Source organism: Anomaloglossus baeobatrachus, chromosome 6 (genome assembly GCF_048569485.1).
Source record: "Anomaloglossus baeobatrachus isolate aAnoBae1 chromosome 6, aAnoBae1.hap1, whole genome shotgun sequence".
In the NCBI taxonomy this organism is placed as follows: domain Eukaryota; kingdom Metazoa; phylum Chordata; class Amphibia; order Anura; family Aromobatidae; genus Anomaloglossus; species Anomaloglossus baeobatrachus.
The window spans coordinates 460,298,439-460,319,168 of record NC_134358.1 but is presented as its reverse complement, the minus strand read 5'-3'; the positions used below and the strand labels follow the sequence as shown (position 1 = coordinate 460,319,168).

Here is a 20,730-nt window from a genome sequence, read left to right as displayed (position 1 = left end):
ATGTCTTATCTCAACTGGGAAATCAAAGGAAGACGGGTTTTGGGTGTTAACCCCAGAATTCACATTATCACTAGTGGAAGCATCAGGATGGCCACAAATTTAGTGTACAGCTTCACAGCAACATTTGGTCTCCCCAGATTTCAACGTAAAAGTTAAAGGCGTTCTCTAGTCATATAATATTGGTTGCCTATCCTCAGCATAAGTCATCAATATCAGATTGGTGGGGCGCTGACCTCCAGCAACCCCCATGAATTAGCTGCGGTTAGGCTTTGGCATCCTCTGGATGTAATCATTGGAACAAGTGAACTGCACAGCTCGATAAAATGTGCCGGGTTCCAGAGATCAGTTCCTATTATTTTCTAATTTTTTATAATGACCCAATACATAGATAATTGAAATAATTAAAACAATTGGTTTCACCAATCAATCAATTGACTACACAACAACAGATAAATGAATAAAACATATATATGCACATATACCTACAAATGCATTAATATATCTATATAGACACATATTTAGTTAATACACAATTAAAAATTTAGAACACAGTTAAAATTTTGAATGTGATTGTTAGAATATGAATATATATGTCCTATATTTGCCCTGACAATAAAGGGAAAAAAAAATAAATAAAATATATATATATATATATATATATATATATATATATAATATGTATATGTGTTTTTATATGGATATTAATTGTTCTGTTATGTTGTGTTGTGTTGTTGTTCTCCACTGATCTGATATCAATGATTTATCCTATAGTTACTGTACCTCTTTAAGTGACTATCACAAGAATTCTGACATGTTGGCATTCTTGTGATGTCACAAATATCTGGTAATTCTTTCATATGTAATCACTTACAATATTACCCCAATGCCGGGGTGACCAAAAGTCCTAATGGAGACTGAGCCTCCTCCTGCTTTCGCTGCAGATAAATGTAGCTGCTGATGCAGAAACCGGATTTCATTTGTATATGTTAAAAAATAGTGTAATTATGAAGAAAAACTGGATTTCTCTCAGCTGCTGATGTGTCAGTAACGGATATTGATGAATAAGTATGTCGCCTGCTGCTAAGGAACAACTAAGCGCATCTCAAACACTAACGTCTAATGGAAGACTCTCATTTATTTGATATTTGTGCCACAGCATGGTCAGGCAGATGACTGATCTGGACTGAAACCTTTTTCACACCCAGGTAGAAGAATGAGGCACACTGTAATGTTTTGCCGGGATCCTGCCAACATGGCTGCCTTCACCATCTGCTGGCAAACATAAACTGCTGCTGTATTATACCACTTAGTTGTATCATCTGCCCTTGTTTCTTGTTCTAAATTGTTCCCTTGAATGTCTGATGATCCATGAGTAGCACAGAAATGCTTGGATGTTTCCGACTCATCTTGACCACTCTCTTTGTCATCTGATTGAACGTCTTCTTTGGTTCTCATAGTGTTTGGATCGTGTTTTACATTTTGTGAGAAAGTTGTTAAGAGATCCTGCACCATTGCTACAACTTCTCTGGTGCTCAGGACTTCCCACAAGCCACTGGAGGCCAGGATAAGAAATTGGCTTGTGTTATATAATGGGACAGATACTGTATAGGGTGCTGGGATGACCGATTTCTTAAGTTGAGCATCGCCATGAAAACCAAGTCCCCTTGTAACGATGCAGAATCCATCAGTTAATCCATAGCTTTCATTAGAGCTGACAGATCCTCCAGATTTCAAGACTCGCTTTTTTTCTTGACCATTTTCTGTACTGTGATCTCTAGTAAGGCAGTAACTCTTCCCGTTTTTACATAAGACTGCCTTAATGTTTCCTTAGAAAAGCAAACAAAAAAAATGAGATTAATAGAATTCTGAAGCATTTCTGCTCATCATGGTTACAAGTCTTTGTATTTGTAAAGGTATGGCCGTGTTATTTAGATACCTTTTAGGGGTACTTTGCACATAGCGACATCGCTACTGCGATATCGTCGGGGTCAAATTGAAACTGACGCACATCCGGTGCCGGTAACGACGTCGCAACGTGTAAAGCCTAGATGCGCCGATAAACGATCGCAAAAGCGTCGAAAATCGGTGATCTGTGTAGCGTCAGTCATTTTCATAATGTCGCACCAATAGGAGATACGATGTTGTTCCTCATTCCTGCGGCAGCACACATCGCTGTGTGTGAAGCCGCAGGAGCGAGGAACTTCTCCTTACCTCCCTCCACCGGCTATGCGGAAGGAAGGAGGTGGGCGGGATGTTTACGTCCCGCTCATCTCTGCCCCCCCCCTCCCCCCGCTTCTATTGGCCGCCTGCTGTGTGACGTCGCTGTGACGCCGCACGACCCGTACCCTTAGGAAGGAGGCGGGTGGCCGGCCAGAGCGATGTCGCAGGGCAGGTAAGTGCATGTGAAGCTGCCGTAGCGATAATGTTTGCTACGGCAGCTATCACAAGATATCGCATGTGTGACGGGGGCAGGTACTATTGCGCTCGGCATTGCTAGCCGATGCTAGCGATGTCGCAACGTGCAAAGTACCCCTTAAAAAAAGGGTTAAAAAAATAAAAATAATAAAAATGGCAGATTTAACCCCTTCCTGACCAGGTGATTTTCCTTTCTTGTTTTCTTCTCCCCTTCTTCCACGAGGCATAACTTTTTTATTTTTCTGTCCTCATAGACATCATTTTACCAAATAGCGTACTGGAAACGTGAAAAAAAATCCAACTGCTTGAAATTGAAAAAAAAAGTGCAATTCAACAATTGTTTTTTGGGTTTTTGTTTTATCATGTTTACTATATAAATAAATTGACCTGATAATATGATTCTCCAGGTCAGTATGATTACGCAGATACCAAAAGTATAACTTTTTTTATTATTAATTGAAAAAATCCTGAAATTTGTTAAAAAAAAATAATAATAAAAATGTTTTTTGCTTTTGTTACCATTTTCCGAGACACATAGTGTTTTTCTTTTTTCGGGATTTGGGGCTGTGTGAGGTTTTATTTTTTGCGCCCTGAGCTGACGCTTCTACTGATTCTATTTTGGGCAGATGCGAAGTTTTGATCGCCTCTTTTTACATGTTATATTGCAAAATAACGTAATTCTGGCTTTTTGATTTTTTTCTTGTTGCGCTGTTAATCTATTGGATTAATTTATTTTATATTTTGATAGACCGGACTTCAAAATATTGAACATATGGCTATGATTCATCATGACTGATGATTTTCACACCGGTCTTGATGACAGTACGTGTTGAAATGAAATACTTCTTACTCATGAAGAGGCATAGTTCTCTTAATGAATCTGGCACGTTTGACAAGTGGCCTGCGCCTTCCTGTTGCACCCAGAGATCTTACTCAGGGACTACAGTAAGATTTTTAGCCTAAGAAACACGAACACTCATCATGAATTAGACAAGCTGTGATATCCCATTCTGCCCTAGCTCAGCTCACTTTGGCAGAGCTTGGCGAAACTGGTTTGAAAATGTCCAGTCGTAAAATTTGGGGGCAATTTTGCTTTGTGCAAAAATTTTGAGACTTTTCAAAGTGATTTATGCCAAAATTCTTACACAATCACCTTGATGAATCACTGCCTAAATGTTTGTCTTAATTTTTAACCACTGTGTAAAAATTTATAAATTTACAGTTGAAACCAGCAGTTTACATACAGAAGACACATCTGCATGTTTTTCTCACTATCTGACATGAATTAGAATAAACCTTTCCCGTTTTAGGTAAATTAGGAACCAAAATTATTTATATTTGCCAAATGCAAGAATAATGAGAGTGAATGTTTTAAGGCATTTTTATTACTTTTTGCAACGTCAAAAGTTTACATACATTTCCTTAGTATTTGGTACCATTGCCCTTAAACTGTATGACTTGAGTGAAATGTTTTGGATATCATTCCACAAGCTCCTCACAATAGTTGGTAGGCATTTGGGCCCATTCCTCCTGACAGAACTGGTGTAACTGAGCCATGTTTGTAGGTCGCCTTGCTTGCAACTGCATTTTCAGATTTGCCCATAAACTTTCAATAGGATTGAGATTGAGATTGTGATGGCCACTCCAAACATTGACTTTATTATCCTTACGCCACTTTGTAACCAGTTTGGCAGTATTCTGCAGATCATTGTCCATTTGGAAGACCCATTTCCGCCCAAGCTTTAGGCCTTGTGCGCACTAGAAAATGGAATTTTCTTAAGAAAATTCCGCAGGCTCTGAAAGATTTCTGCAGCCGCGGAAAAAAAACGCAAAAAAAAGCACCGAAATCCGCATGCGTTTTGGTGTGGTTTTGGTCCGGTTTTTCCGCAGGCTGGTACATGTGTTTTAATGTATTCAATGCAATAAAGCACATTGAAAAAGAAAAAAAAAAAAAGGTAATTTCCTTCTGATATAGCTAGATAGATAGATAAATAGATAATGGAGAGATAGATAAATAGATAGAAGGATAGATAGATAATAAATGGATAGATAGAGGGATATATAATCAATAGATAGAGGACAGATCAATCAATAGATAGAGTCCCTGTGAGGACACACTACAGTTCTCACGAGTGGTAATGTGTTCACATTACCGACCGTGAGAAATAACCTGTGGTTACCCTTGCAGTCTCGTTACGAGGCTGCATTAAATACTGTGTGTCAGACGCGGCTGCAGCAGTCTGCAAGCATCGTGGGACCTGTGTGGATTACGCCGGAGCTGTGTGTTGGGAGGGGTTAATAAAGTGGTGAAAGAGGGGCTTTTTTGCTATTTTATTTAAAATAAAGGATTTTTCGTGGTGTGTGTTTATTCACTTTACTTACGGGTTAATCATGTAAGCTGTCTCATAGACGTTGCCATGATTAAGCCAGGGCTTAGTGGCAGCGATCCGCTGCCATTAACTCGTTATTACCCTGATTGCCACCGCATCACGGCAATCTGGACGAGCCGGGGACACTCCGGGACTGTCGCATAATGAATGCGACAGTCCCAGGGCAGCTGCGGACTGATATTCTCGGCTGCGAGGGGGGGGAGGGCATTAACCCTGATCCTTGCTTTCCCCAGCCTGAGAATACTCGGCCGCCGCTGTGTGTTTACCTCTGCTGGACTGTAAAAATACGGCGGAGTCTACGTTGGTTTTTTTGTTTTTTTTATTTGTAATATGTACGTTTGATTTCTATGTGTATTCTATATGTCTGTGTCTGTGTGTGATCTGTGTGTGTTTACTCTCAACTTCCTCTTCCTGTCATAATGACATTACTTCCCTGCAAAACGCAGGGCAGTGATGAACATTATGTCCCGAAAAACGCGAAATACCGCAGGGAATAACGCAGGAAAACGCAATGAAACGCACAGAATTTGCTACCTGCGTTATTCCCTGCGGGATTTCACGATTACATTACAGTCAATGGAGTGAAATGCTGCAGCTACCTGCGGAAAAGAAGTGACATGCAATTGTTTTTGCTGCATTTTTTTTTTCTCATAGGTTTTTCTGGTGAACCACTGCAGAAAGGATATGATCACTTTCTGCAGCGAAACATGCAGCAAATCCGCGGTAAAATCCGCCTAGTGCGCACAAGGCCTTAAGTTCCTGGCTGATGTCTTGAGATGTTGCTTCAGTATTGCCACATAATCTTCATTCCTCATGATGCTATCTATTTTGTGAAATGCACCAGTCCCTCCTGCAGCAAAACAACCCCACAACATGATGCTGCCACCCTTGTGTTTCACAGCTGAGATGGTGTTCTTAGGCTTTAAAGCTTCTCCTTTTTTCCTCCAAATGGTAAAGATGGTTATTAGGGCCAAACAGTTCAATTTTAGTTTTGTGAGACCACAGGACATGTCTCCAAAAATGAAGATCTTTGTTCCTGTTTGCATTTGCAAACATTAATCTGGCTTTTTTATTTTTCTTTTGCAGTAATAGCTTCTTCCTGACAGAGTGGCCTTTCAGCCCATGTTGATAAAGTACTCGTTTCTATGTGGATAATGACACAATCTTATCAACCCAAGAATAAAATCAAAACACCTTGTGAAGATGCTGGTGGCATCTTCTCAAGGCCTTTTGCTTTTGTTCTTGGGTTGATATGGACATGTCTGACCAAAGGACGTTCATCTCTGGTACACAGAACCCGTCTCCTTCCTGAGCGGTATGATGGCTGGACTTTCCCATCTTGTTTGTACTTGCATATAATTGTTTGTACAGATGAATGAGGCACCTTCAGGTATCTGGAAATTGCAGCTAAGGATGAACCAGACTTGTGCAAATCCACAATTTTCTTCCTGAGATCTTGATCTTTTGACTTTCTCATGATGCTACACAAAGAAGCAGTGTGTTTCAGGTGTGCATTCAAATACATCCACCAGTGTGTCTCTAATTAACTCAGATGTTGCCAATAAACCTATCAGAGGCTTCCAAAGACATGACATCATCATGTGGGCTGTCCCATATTGTTAAAAGGCATAGTACTCTAAAGGGTGCTTTACACGAGACGATCTATCGTGCGATAGATTGTCGTTTTTTGTGACGCACATCCGGCGTCGCTTGCGATGTCGGCCTGTGTGACACCTCCTAGCGACGCAGTATCGCTCACAAATCGTGAGTCGTGTACTCGTCGCTAGGTTTCATAAAATCGTTTATGAAACATGGCGCCGGTTGTTCATTGTTCCTGTGGCAGCATATGTCGCTCCGTGTGACACCACGGGAACGATGAACATCGCTTACCTGCGTCCCGTGGCTCCCGCCGGCTATGTGGAAGGAGGTGGGCGGGATGTTTACATCCCGCTCATCTTCGCCCCTCTGCTTCTTTTGGCCGGCCGCTGCGTGATGTCACTATGATGCCGAACGTCCCTCCCCCTTCAGGAAGTGGATGTTCACCGCCCTCAGCGACGTCAGCCGGGAGGTAAGTACGTGTGACGGGGGGTTAACGAGTTTGTGCGCCACGGGCAATCAATTGCCCGTGACGCACAAACGACGGGGGCGGGTATGATCGATCGTGAAATCGAACGATCGGTCGTCCCGTGTAAAGCAGGCTTTAGTGTAAGTAAACTTCTGACTTTGTCGAAAGTAATAAAAATGCCTAAATCATTCTCTCTCTCTCTTATTCTGGCATTTGGCAAATATAAATAATTATGGTTTCTAATTGACCCTAAAACGGGAAAGGTTTATACTGATTTCATGTCAGATAATGCGAAAAACATGCATATGTCTTTTTTCATAGTGTTGGATCACAGGTGCGATTAAGTAGAGATAAATTTCTCCATCCTCCATTGTCTGTCTCTGCGTATATCAGGCTGCACTTGGATGTCTAACAAGTGCAATCCAATGTTTCACAGGTACCCATAGAGTTGTATGGGTGTACGTGATTTAAGATACGCTGCCAATCGCAGCATGCTATGATTTTTTGCTCATGCCGAGTTAGCATGAGAAAAAAATTGTAGATCTGACCTGCTTCATTGACTAACATTGGTCTGAGTGCTATACAAAATATTCTTGCATTGCAATCGTCCGATTGAAATGCTAATGAGAGTGAACCCCTACTGTATTCATTAATAATGGAACATTTTTAATGCAAAAGATATTTTGAACGTGGTGTGCACAGATATATCCAGTTTACATTTGATTTGTACATTCTTATCACACAATAACATTTTACAAATCCCAATAATGCAGAATAACCATGTTTTCCATGGTCTATCACCAGCATTCATCCAATAGGGGTTGGCACAACTATGACTGATCCTGCTGCATGTCTATAATGCATAGGGTAAAACTGAGAGTGCTGCCATGTGGATCATCCTCAGTGGGCAGGGAAGTACATGAATATGCGTATGTGTGTAGTTATATGTTGGTACACACTTAAACACTCTACAAACTGACAACAGTTTCACAAACAGCCTGTTTTAGGAATTATAATGGACTGCATTTAGTTAAATAAAGGAACTTTCCCCATTTTTTTCCGCATGTTAAACATTTCAGAAGTCCTCAAAATCAAAGTCTTTCCTAAGCCAAAAATTTGTGCTGTTTGAGCTCCTATGAAACAGCTCTTTTATCATAACAGAATGTTTCACTGTGAAAACTGTGTTAATGGAATAATATTACACATGTCAGCATATTATTTTGTTCTCGATTTGAGACTACATCAGACTGCGCTCCATTTTCTTTCACTCATTTTTCATATGTGCAGTCTGATGAAATTACCTCCCTATACTTCATTGTTGCAGAATGTGTGACCCAGTTTAGAAAATGCTTCTTCCACAGACAACTCAAGAGAAATGTAGTCTATTAATGATAAAATTACACCAATCTGTTAGCCAAAAGGGTGCTTTACACGCTGCGACATAGCTAGCGATGTCGTGCGCGATAATACCCTCCCCCGTCGTTCGTGCGACATTTGGTGATTGCTGCCGTAGTGAACATTATCGCTACGGCAGCGTCACACGCACATACCTTTTCAGCGACATCACTGTGACCGCCGAACAATCTCTCCTTCAAGGGGGAGGTGCGTTCCGCAACATAGCGACGTCACTGCGGCGTCACTAAGCGGCCGCCCAATAGCAGAGGAGGGGCGGAGATGAGCGGCCGGAACATGCCGCCCACCTCCTTCCTTCCTCATTGCCGGTGGACGCAGGTAAGGAGATGTTCGTCGTTCCTGCGGCGTCACACATAGCAATGTGTGACGCCGCAGGAACGACGAACAACCAGCGGCATGCACCACCAACGATATGAAAAGGAGCGACGTGTCAACGCTCAATGATTTTTGACGTCTTTGCGATCGTTGATCGTCGCTCCTTGGTGTCACACGCTGCGATGTCGTTAACGGCGCCGGATGTGCGGCACTAACGACGTGACCCCGACGATATATCGTTAGCGATGTCGCAGCATGTAAAGCACCCTTCAAAGAGGTGGTTCACCCGTTTTCATTAATGGCCACATCGATATTTTGTTGAGAAACAAGGTTTCTCTCAAATACCTTGTGTTGCCAATGGTGCCTGTGAGCTGCGCCATTGCGGACCGCTCATCCCCATCGTGTGACCCACAGGCTCCTTGACCTCTGATGTCCAGTGAAGTCATGTCAACTTCCTGTTGTTTTTAAAAAAAGCTAGTAGTGGTCAGATTGGATTATGTTTGTCCATACTTTATGAGCCCCCAGTATATTTAGGTAATGGGCTCTATCGAAAGTATGAGTAAGCTAATAAATGTCAGCATCATATGGTGAAAGAGATATTTATGGTGTTTAATAGGGTGGGGAATGTCCTCATGCTATGGGATTGGTGTATTGCCCTGGCACGTATGTGCTAAGCTTGCTGTCACAGTGTATATTTATAATAGCGGTCCTAGATAATATTATGGAGTTTTTTTCATTCTGTATCTCCTTATATATGTTTGTCCCCTGATCATTAATGCAGGGTTCCCCAACTCCAGTCCTCAAGGCCCACCAACAGTGCATGTTTTCAGGATTTCCTTAGCATTGCACTGCTGTTGGAACCAGCACCTGGGCAGGTAATTACATTAACACCTGTGCAATACTAAGGAAATCCCAAAAACCTGTACAGTTGGTGGGCCTTGAGGATTGGAGTTGGGGACCTCTGCATTAATGTTGGCTATCAAATGAAGGGCTTGACCTAGGCACCTTTTGTATTAAAGACCAGGACTGAGGGGAGATGAATCAGCTAAATAGATATGGATAGTTCGTTTGCTAAATCTGCACCCTATGTAGAACGGTCCTTATGCCTTAAGTTGCATAGGGACGCTTGTTTTACAAGTCTACGCATGCGCAGTATATTCCAGCACTGCGCTATGCAAACCTGCGTTAGCCGCTTGGTGAATACCATTGGCTACGTCGGTGATGTAGTAAGGTGCATAGGCTGTAGCGCTTTGGTTTGTTAACGACCTAATTGGGGCGGAGCCTGGGCAGCGTTCATCCACCTGACTGCGGATGACGCGATGGAGCGCATGCGCAGTTGCGATGGATGGTGGGCGGTCGGAGGCCGGGCGGTTCCCGCTCGCATTTAAAAGCTGACCTGAGGTCGGCAGCTGATGTGCCGCTAGTTTGGAAACTCCATATCAGGGGATATCATGGCATGCTGCCCGCCCCTGTTCCTAAAGGACTCTTGAGCTTGGAGATTATTTCTGTATCGCTCTTGCTCAGCCCTGTGTGTCTTATCTGGGGTGTTTAGGGTAAGTAACGTTTATGGTATCTCTCTAGTTTTGAACCAGCTGATTTTCCTTGCTTAGCTTGGGGTGGAGGTGGTTTCTTTAAAGATTGCTTTCCATATCTATCTGGATCAATCTATCTTTAAATGGATCATGTGTTATTGTATTGACTATGTACAGAGCAGGGCATGTATACTGTCTGATGGTTTGGGGACTTATCTATATACTAAAGGAAGCTTTATCTTTTCCACTGCGTACTATTTGTATGGGATTGTCATTTTTCTGGTTGTTATGTACAGCTGAGATCCCTAATGAATAATCTGTCTTTTCTATATATTGGGAAGTGTGATTAATTTATACTGAGAGATTGTACATTTCTCTCTCCCCCCTTTTTAGATCCATATTGAATGTTGGCATAAACTCATGGATTCTATCAATAAAACCTCCTGATGAACCCCTTGGTTCTATCCTACGAGGGGGGAAACGCGTCGAGGTATAAGGCTACATGCGCACGCTGCTTCTTTTTCGTGTTCACAAACTGCAGCCAAAACTGCAGCCAAAACTGCACCTTGTCAGAGAGAGCCTGGAAATGTCACAAAAAATGTAGGTGCTTTATTGGTGCGTTTTTGCTGCTTTTTTGGTGCGTTTTTGGCTGCAGTTTTGTCAACAATTGTTTCATGTATTTTTCAGTTCAAACAAGCCCATAATCTTGTCTTGATCCGGCAAAATTTGCTTGTCCGGCGGCTGGATGGAACGTTGAGGGGAACGTTTTTGTACCCGGCAAAAATACGGATCTGGTGGGGTGTTTTATAATGATAGCCTATGGACGCCGGATCATATGCTGAAAGCCGGTGCCGGTTTCGTTTTTGGGCATGCCCAGACTGTGTAAATAGTCTCTCTGTCAGTCGGTCTCTCTCTCTGTCGGTCAGTCTCTCCCTCCCTCCTTTATACTCATCAATCACGGGCGCGGCGCTGCACGGTTGTCACACTGCTCTGGCGGCTTCTCCTCTTTTGAAAATGCCGGCTGCTCATTATTCCATCACATTTTCCCTGCTTCCCCCGCCCACCGGCGCCTATGATTGGTTGCAGTGAGACACGCCCCCCCCCTGAGTGACAGGTGTCTCACTGCACCCAATCACAGCAGCCGGTGGGCGTGTCACTATGGCGCATAGAAATAAATAAATAATTAAAAAAAACGGCGTGCGGTCTCCCCCAATTTCAATGTCAGCCAGATAAAGCCATAGGGCTGAAGGCTGGTATTCTCAGGATGGGGAGCTCCACGTTATGGGGAGCCCCCCAGCCTAACAATATCAGTCAGCAGCCGCCCAAAATGGCCGCATCCATTAGATGCGGCTGTTCTGGGACAGTACCCGGCTCTTCCTGATTTGCCCTGGTGCGTTGGCAAATCGGGGTAATAAGGAGTTATTGGCAGCCCATAGCTGCAAATAAGTCCTAGATTAATCATGTCAGGCGTCTCCCCGAGATACCTTCCATGATTAATCTGTAAGTTACAGTAAATAAACACACACTTGAAAAAATCCTTTATTAGAAATAAAAAACACTAACAAATTCCCTCGTTCTCCCATTTAATAAGCCCGACAAAGCCCTCCATGTCCGGCGTAATCCAGGATGGTCCAGCGTCGCTTCCAGCTCTGCTGCATGGAGGTGACCGGAGCAGCAGAAGACACCGCCACTCCTGTCAGCTCCACACAGCAAATGAAGACAGCCGCGCGATCAGCTGATGATGTCACTGAGGGTACCCGCGGCCACCGCTGAATCCAGCGGTGGCCGTGAATAACCTCAGTGACAGCTCATCTGATCGCGCGGCTCACCTCATTTGGTGGCTCTGGCAGCTGAAAACATTGATTTTCCCCTCTCGCTGCTGCCGCCGCTGATAGTCACGTTTTCCACATCATCTCCCCTGTGCGTGCACGCTGGGGACAGCGGTACTTCGGGGAACACGTGGAGGATGGGACTATCAGCGGCGGCGGCAGCGAGAGGGGTCCATCATCTCCCCTGTGCGTGCATGCTGGGGACAGCGGTACTTCGGGGAACACGTGGATTACGAGGACTATCAGCGGCAGCGAGAGGGGGATGGATATTGGCAGCTGAAAACATTGATTTTTTCCCCTCTTGCTGCCGCCGCTGATAGTCCCGTCCTCCACGTGTTCCCCAAAGTACCGTGTCCCCAGCGTGCACGCACAGGGGAGATGATGGACCCCTCTCGCTGCCGCTGATAGTCCCGTCCTCCACATCATCTCCCCTGTGCGTGCACGCTGGGGACAGTGGTACTTCGGGGAACACGTGGAGGACGGGACTATCAGTGGAAATTTTGGAAATATACTTACCAATTCAATCAGCTTCCTTACATTAATCTGCATAAGTTGATACCAGGTCATGTCTTCTGCTGCACTCCAAAGTACTGCTCCTACACTATTTAGCATGGAACAATGGGGTTTCCACTTGCCTGTTACCTCACTTCCTGACAAATCACCTGCGTTTTTGGTACCAAAAACGCAGGTAAAATGCACCACTTTTGATAGCATGCATTTTTCCTGCGTTTTTGATGCCCTCATTGATTTCAATGGGTGACAAATGTTGACAAAAACGCAGGAAGAATGAACACGCTGTATTTTTTTTGTCACAAACTTTTGACAAAAAAAACGCTGACAAATAAACTGCAATGTGCGCATGACAAATCTGACTGCTCATAGACTTTACTAGGAAGTCAAATGTCAGAAAGTTCTGCTGACAAAAAAGCAGCAAAAAAAGCAGCGTGCGCATGTAGCCTAAGAGTTGTAAGCTGTATCTTGAGGACTTGGGCTATCAATCAAGCACAGTATGTCTGGCTGACTATTGCTAATGGAAACATGGATATATCACATCCTTGAAATCGACTGATACCATGAAGAATGATGAAATATTTTCTTTAAAAAGATGGATTTTCAGTGGATATGCGATAATAAATTCATCTATCAAGAATTTATACCAAGGATTATTTTCTAGCTATTGGACTCCTTGTATTATTTCTGGCTTTTTTTCTGTGCTTCCTTGATTGCTAAAGAAATTTTTCTAGATTAACAGTTCAGATGATGGTTGTATACCGACGTGAAGTCTCTGTTCTGTGGGGAATGACCTTTAGGCATTCCATTGTGCGCATTGTATTTAAATTAACAGTTCAGTTGATGGCAAGCCAGGGGTCACAGGTCACAACATCACATGCACCCCACATTCCCGGCAGGTACATCTAAGCTAACCTAAATCCTTGTTGACTTCCTCCAGGGGCTGATGTCCACACCAGGGGGTGGGCCAGGCGGTTGGCTCCGCCCACCGAGGAGTTCACAGCCCTGGAGGCGGGAGAACCAGGCAGTTCAAGCTAGGGGAGTGAAGTAGAAGGAAGTGGTAGAGGAGCTTGTAAGAGTAGTTAAAGTGAAAAACTAAGTGGCAGTTAAGCAAGCCTGAAGCTGGTCCGGGTGTGTTCCCCGGACTGAGACAGCAAGGTCAGCAGACGGCGGTGATAGTCTGCAGGGGGACTGTTTGGAGGTTGCTGGAAGGACCGCGGACGGGTGGTGACCCGGCGGTACCGGAGCAGTATACGAAGAACAGTCAGCACCAGGGCAGGGGCCTTTCGGATCCCGGCAAGGCTAGGAGTCGCCATAATTTGCCAAATCCGTCAGTGAAGGGGACCTCTGTCTCCTAACAACCAAGTCCCGATTGAAGGCAACAGTCCGACCGTTAAGGGGAGACACCGCCACCGCCAAGGCACCAGTTTCCCAGGGCCAGCGCCTGCGGGCAAGAGAGGGGCTCCTCCGGCCCATATCCAAGCCGGGGAGCGGGTACCCGGTGGGAACCCATCGCTACCAAGAGACTTTACATAGGTGCAGGAAGAGACTGTCACCGCTAACTGCAGGGAACAGTAGCACCGTAACCGTCCAAGGGACCCGTCCAACCAGCCGTTTGTTTACCGAGAAGTGTGTCGTGTTTACTGGCTGAGTGAGTACCTCCGTGCCGTGCGGCACAGCGCTGCCCCTGCGCCCCTGCACCTCCACAGGCCCCATACCCACCTGTCCACCATACCAACCCCATCACTGGGCCCCGGGAGCACCAAAACCCCCTACCCACGGAGGGGCAAATCAACAACTGGCTGCTCCATATCATCCTTCCCGGGCTCCCCAGACAGAGCAGCGGTGGTATAACTGAATAGGATAACTGAAGTGAGCACTAATATATATATTATGAGTGCAAGCCAAAAATTACATACTATATACGGATAAGGCTGCACATCAAACTTATGGCTGCTCCATATTATCCTTCCCGGGCTCCCCAGACAGAGCAGCGGTGGTGTCCACTTACTCACCACAACCGTGGGTGGCGTCACGGACAATAAACTATCCCAAAACCCAATCCCCTTTCACTCACGGGCGAGGAGCGCCGCTTGAGTCCCCGGGATCCGGCCCATCGCTCGAGCCACCGAGCAGTAGGCCGCAGCGGCAGCCGGACTCGAGCAGTGGGAGAGCGCGGCGTCCCCTCCTCCGCCCGCGACAGTTACGCCAAATGTGGTGTCTCTGTCCTGTTGGGAGTGACCTATTAGGCATTCCACTGTGTGCATAGACTAAAGAGGGTACTTCTGTATTTCTCCTGGCTCTGATCAGTTCCCGCTGTTGATATTGACGTTTGAATAGCGGGCACTGAGGAAAATCAATAGGGGTCTCCAGAGGTGGCCTTCATATATCAGTTGTATTTATTGTCTCAGGTATTGCAAACTGGGTAAATTGTTGGAGCTGGGCATTGAGACGACATTTGATTCTATTTGTCTCTATGGTCAGCTCCTTAACGGGATTGGCAGTTGGTTATATATATGTCTGGATAAGAGAAATATTGCAATTATCAGTATTAATTAATTGCAAATAACAAATACATCTTCTATCATATACTATCTCAATTTCCGTTTCCCTTGTCTCCTTGAAATACTGAATCTATGGTCATTGAGGGAGGAGTTAACATCTTGGGTGAATTAGGAGATTGGTGGAAGGAAACGCTATTTGTGTACTAATACTTATTTATCTGCCTTGATATGTGGATGAACCCAGTGGAGATACTAAATGTATTTATGTCTGTGGGTGATTTTAGCTTAATGTAATAAAGTATATTTTTTATTAAATATTGGGGTTTCTTTTTCAAAAACAACTTCCTGTTGACCTGACATCACTGTGGCAGGCCCCAGTCTCCGTGAGTCACTGGGCTGTGGGCGGTGTTTCACCGCTCATCACAGCCCAACATCTGTTAAGGTGGTGTCACACACAGCGACAACGACAACGACGTCGCTGCTACGTCACCATTTCCTGTGACGTTGCAGCGACGTCCCGTCGCTGACGCTGTGTGTGACATCCAACAACGAGCTGGCCCCTGCTGTGAGGTCGCCGCTCGTTGCTGAATGTCCAGCTTCATTTTTTGGTCGTCGCTCTCCCGCTGTGACGCACAGATTGCTGTGTGTGACAGCGAGAGAGCGACGAAATGAAGCGAGCAGGGAGCAGGAGCCGGCGTCTGGCAGCTGCGGTAAGCTGTAACCAGGGTAAACATCGGGTAACCAAGGTGGTTACCCGATATTTACCTTCGTTACCAGCCTCCGCCGCTCTCACGCTGCCAGTGTCGGCTCCTGCTCTCTGCACATGTAGCTGCAGTACACATCGTGTAATTAACCCGATGTGTACTGTAGCTAGGAGAGCAAGGAGCCAGCGCTAAGCAGTGTGCGCGGCTCCCTGCTCTCTGCACTGTGGCATGTAGCTGTAGTACACATCGGGTTAATTAACCCGATGTGTACTGTAGCTAGGAGAGCAAGGAGCCAGCGCTAAGCAGTGTGCGCGGCTCCCTGCTCTCTGCACTGTGACATGTAGCTGCAGTACACATCGGGTACTGTGCTCTCTGCACATGTACTGTGCTCTCTGCACATGTTGCAGCACAGTGACGCGTGTCGTTATGATGGCTGCTTCGGCTGCTGTGTTTGACAGCTAAGCAGCGATCATAACAGCGACTTACAAGGTCGCTGCTACGTCACAGAAAATGGTGACGTAACAGCGACGTCGTTGTCGCTGTCGTTTAGTGTGACCCCAGCTTTACGGTGTGGATGTCTGATTTGATTAGGATGGTAAATATTCAATAAGACAGTCAGGGTCCACCGTGCAGTACTAACAGACTGCTGCTGGAACTGAGCAGAACACTAGAAAATCAGTAGAGGAACACAGAAGTGTTGTACAGTGATGGTATTAACAAAGAAAAAACAAGAAAGCCAGCACTAAATGTGCACTACAGCACTAAAACTTTCAAACTGTACTTATTATTAAAATTTGAGATTTTTGGCAAAAAATTGCAATTTCTTGAGCTACCCCGCCACGTGACGGCAAATCTCTTTGGGGCAGTCCTACTGTAAAATATTTTTATATAAAAAGGGCCATGCAGCCTCACATGTGAAAAAGTAGAATTGCTCTTAGCAGCACTTACTTGGTGTTTTTCAATCCCGTACCCATGACTGAATCATGGCTGTGGGCGGGACAGGCCCAAGCAAATGCTGCATGAAGTAAAAAGCCTGTGGACAGAGATGATGACTGAATGTGAACAGCCACCAACCGCCAAAATCTAGACAGGTGGAATACATCCCAAATTGGGGTGCATAGCATGGTGGGGGTCAGCCACCGACCAATTCAACAAAGAATGTTGTTAGTAATGGTGTAAATGCCATACCTGACCTGTACTACAGAAACAGTAATCGTCGCTGTTACTTCACAGCGGCAAAGTGACGGACCGAGCTAGTCTCTGTTAAGTCACAGCGACTATCAAAATAAGAATATATACAGAGAACCACCCCTTTAAAGGGAATCTATCAGTAGGATCAACACTCCTAAGCCATCTATTTGGGCATGCAGGCCAAGGTTCAATAAAATGATATCTTAGTATCTGTGTACCGATTCCTTATTCCAGAGAATTCCACCTTTTTCTTGTATGTAAATTGGCAATTGGCTGTTCCAAAGTATGGGCTGGATAATGATCTGCATGAGAATCTGCCTCCAGGGATTATAGTAAATAGAGGGAGGCGTTACCAGTATGATTTGTGATGGTTACCATTGTGATGTGTGATGGTTACCATTGTGATATGTGATGGTTACCAGTGTGATATGTGATGGTTTCCTGTGTGATATGTGATGGTTACCAGTGTGATGGTTACCAGTGTGATATGTGATGGTTATCTGTGTGATGTGTGATGGTTATCAGTGTGATATGTGATGGTTATCAGTGTGATGGTTACCAGTGTGATGTGTGATGGTTACCAGTGTGATGTGTGATGGTTACCAGTGTGATGTGTGATGGTTATCAGTGTGATGTGTGATGGTTATCAGTATGATATGTGATGGTTATCAGTGTGATGGTTACCAGTGTGATGTGTGATGGTTATCAGTGTGATGTGTGATGGTTACCAGTGTGATATGTGATAGTTATCAGTATGATATGTGATGGTTATCAGTGTGATGTGTGATGGTTACCAGTGTGATGTATGATGGTTATCAGTGTGATGTGGGATGGTTACCAGTGTGATGTGTGATAGTTATCAGTGTGATGTGTGATGGTTACCAGTGTGATATGTGATAGTTATCAGTATGATATGTGATGGTTATCAGTGTGATGTGTGATGGTTATCAGTATGATATGTGATGGTTATCAGTGTGATGTGGGATGGTTACCAGTGTGATGTGTGATGGTTATCAGTGTGATGTGTGATGGTTATCAGTGTGATATGTGATGGTTATCAGTGTGATGTGTGATGGTTATCAGTGTGATATGTGATGGTTATCAGTGTGATGTGTGATGGTTACCAGTGTGATGTGTGATGGTTGCTCTCTGCTCTAATGCAGAGCTGTGTGTGATTATGACTGACACATCTGTATCTCTCAGATTCAGCTTCCATCTCACAGGCAGATTGTCCATTTGCTTGGTCCACTTGCTCCTATCCACACTTTTTCTTTATGTTCATTATGGACATTTAACTTCTATTTTTCCCTTCATCCAAAGCAAACTGTTGCAGCAATCCTCACAGGTATAATCTTTACACATTTACGTTCCTTATTATTCTTTATACCAGTTTGGTTTACTCACTTTAGGATGTATAGCATTTTTATGGATTCAATCATTATAGATGTAATGCAGCTATACACTTTGTGTTTCCATCTTCTGCGCCTGTTATACATGTTCTATCTGCATGTCTTTGGATGTTTAATCATGTAAATTTGCCTTTGCCACCATGATGATATTTGATACATATGGTTATGAAGATACACCATTGGGCTATCTACTTCTGCTGTATGATACTCAATTAAGGCTGCCGTGTATTTTTTTCACCAGTACCACATCTGTGTTGCTTATATATACCTACCTCACCTTTTCTGGCTGTGCCTTCTGCAGTTACTTTTAGTGTTGTCCCATCTTTTAATGTTTTGCTCAGGGCTGTTGGTGTCCATTTTGGTGGAGTCGGCGTAAAATGGACCAGCTCCTAAATATACAGTATAACAAATTCGGTACAGTGGATCAATGCAGTATGTGATGAATATTTTTTCATAAGAAATTGGGTCTTGAAAAGTAACCGTTACTGGCTAGCACATTATGTTGTCATGATTTTTTGTAGTGTTTCTTAAAGCCAGAAAGTTGCCATATGAAATGACTGTAGTTTTCTGCCATGTCTGTGATCTGCTTTTTTTAAACAAAAGTAAACAACTGAATGAACATCCTCAGAGCCAGGGAAGTCCATAATTTTTTCCAGGGTTGTAGGTTACTAAGTTTTATATTACTGTTGAAATACAGCAGTGCTGTGAGAACTGCAGAATATGTGTTTGTAAAAAGACAAAGTTCTATCGTTCTGTGTGAGTTACATGTCTCACACTGCCAACTCCCCCCTTTTTATTAAAAATATTCTCTGGAGGCCGATGCTTAGACCAAAGGTTTGGACACACCTTCTTATCTCTAGAACAACTGTTAAAAGGAGACTTTGTGCAGCAGGCCTTCATGGTAAAATAGCTGCTAGGAAACCACTGCTAAGGACAGGCAACAAGCAGAAGAGACTTGTTTGGGCTAAAGAACACAAGGAATGGACATTAGACCAGTGGAAATCTGTGCTTTGGTCTGATGAGTCCAAATTTGAGATCTTTGGATCTAACCGTCTTTGTAGAAAAGGTGAAAAGATGGACTCTACATGGCTGGTTCCCACCGTGAAGCATGGAGGAGGAGGTGTGATGGTGTGGGGGTGCTTTGCTGGTGACACTGTTGGAGATTTATTCAAAATTGAAGGCATACTGAACCAGCATGGCTACCACAACATCTTGCAGCGGCATGCTATTCCATCCGGTTTGCGTTTAGTTGGACCATCATTTATTTTTCAACAGGACAATGACCACAAACACACCTCCAGGCTGTGTAAGGGCTATTTGACTAAAAAGAAGAGTGATGAGGTGCTACGCCAGATGACCTGGTCTCCACAGTCACCAGACCTGAACCTAATCGAGATGGTTTGGGGTGAGCTGAACCGCAGAGTGAAGGCTAAAGGACCAACAAGTGCTAAGCATTTCTGGGAACTCCTTCAAGACTGTTGGAAAACCATTTCCGGTGACTACCTCTTGAAGCTCATCAAGAGAATGCCAAGAGTGTGCAAAGCAGTAATCAAAGCAAAAGGTGGCTACTTTGAAGAACCTAGAATATAAAACATATTTTCAGTTGTTTCACACTTTTTTAAGTATTTCATTCTACATGTTTTAATTCATAGTCTTGATGCCTTCAATGTGAATCTATAATGTTCAGAGTCCTGACAATAAAGAAAACTCTTTGAATGAGAGGGTGTGTCCAAACCTTTGGTCTGTACTGTATATCTATATATAGATATAGCTATAGCTCTATATATATATATATATATATATATATATATATATATATATAAATATATATATATATATATATATATATACAGTGCTATGCAAAAGTTTGAGCACCCCTGGTCAAAATTACTGTTATTGTGAACAGTTAATCAAGTTGAAAATGAAATAATCTCTAAAAGGCATAAAGTTAAAGATGACACATTTCCTTTATATTTTAGGTAAGAACAAAAAAAAATATTTTCAACATTAACATTTTAAAAACAACAAAAATGAAAATGGACCAATGCAAAAGTTTGAACACCCTTGGAGATTTGTGTGCTCAGATAACTTTGACTATCATTTCAGACCTTAATTAGCCTGTTAGGTTTGTGGCTTGTTCATTATCATAGTTAGGAAAGGGTAGGTGATGCAAATTTCACAGCTTCCTCTAACCTTGTGCAAATAAAACAGCAGCCATGGGTTTTTCAAAGCAGCTGCCTAGCACTCTGAAAATCAAAATGGTGAAGGCCCACAAAGCAGAAGAAAGCTAGAAGAAAATAGCAAAGCGTTTTCAAGTTGTCCTTTCCTCAGTTCGAAAAGTAATTCAGAAATGGCATTTACAGAAACAGTGAACGTCAGTATAAGGTCTGGGAAACCAAGCAAAATTTCTGTGAGAGCTGCTCGTAGGATTGCTAGAGTGGCAAATCAGAACC

The 20,730-nt window shown here is 43.8% G+C and overlaps 1 protein-coding gene across 1 annotated transcript in view; it reads right to left on the bottom strand.

The window, feature by feature from the left end:
- Nucleotides 1–931: 931 nt before the first annotated feature.
- Nucleotides 932–20,730, bottom strand: part of PP2D1 (protein phosphatase 2C like domain containing 1) — a 40,295-nt gene continuing 20,496 nt past the window's right edge. The window contains exon 3 of the mRNA XM_075316663.1: nucleotides 932–1,826. Within this exon, the coding sequence (XP_075172778.1) occupies nucleotides 1,162–1,826 (665 nt within the window). The 3' untranslated portion in view covers nucleotides 932–1,161. The remainder of the gene's footprint in view (nucleotides 1,827–20,730) is intronic.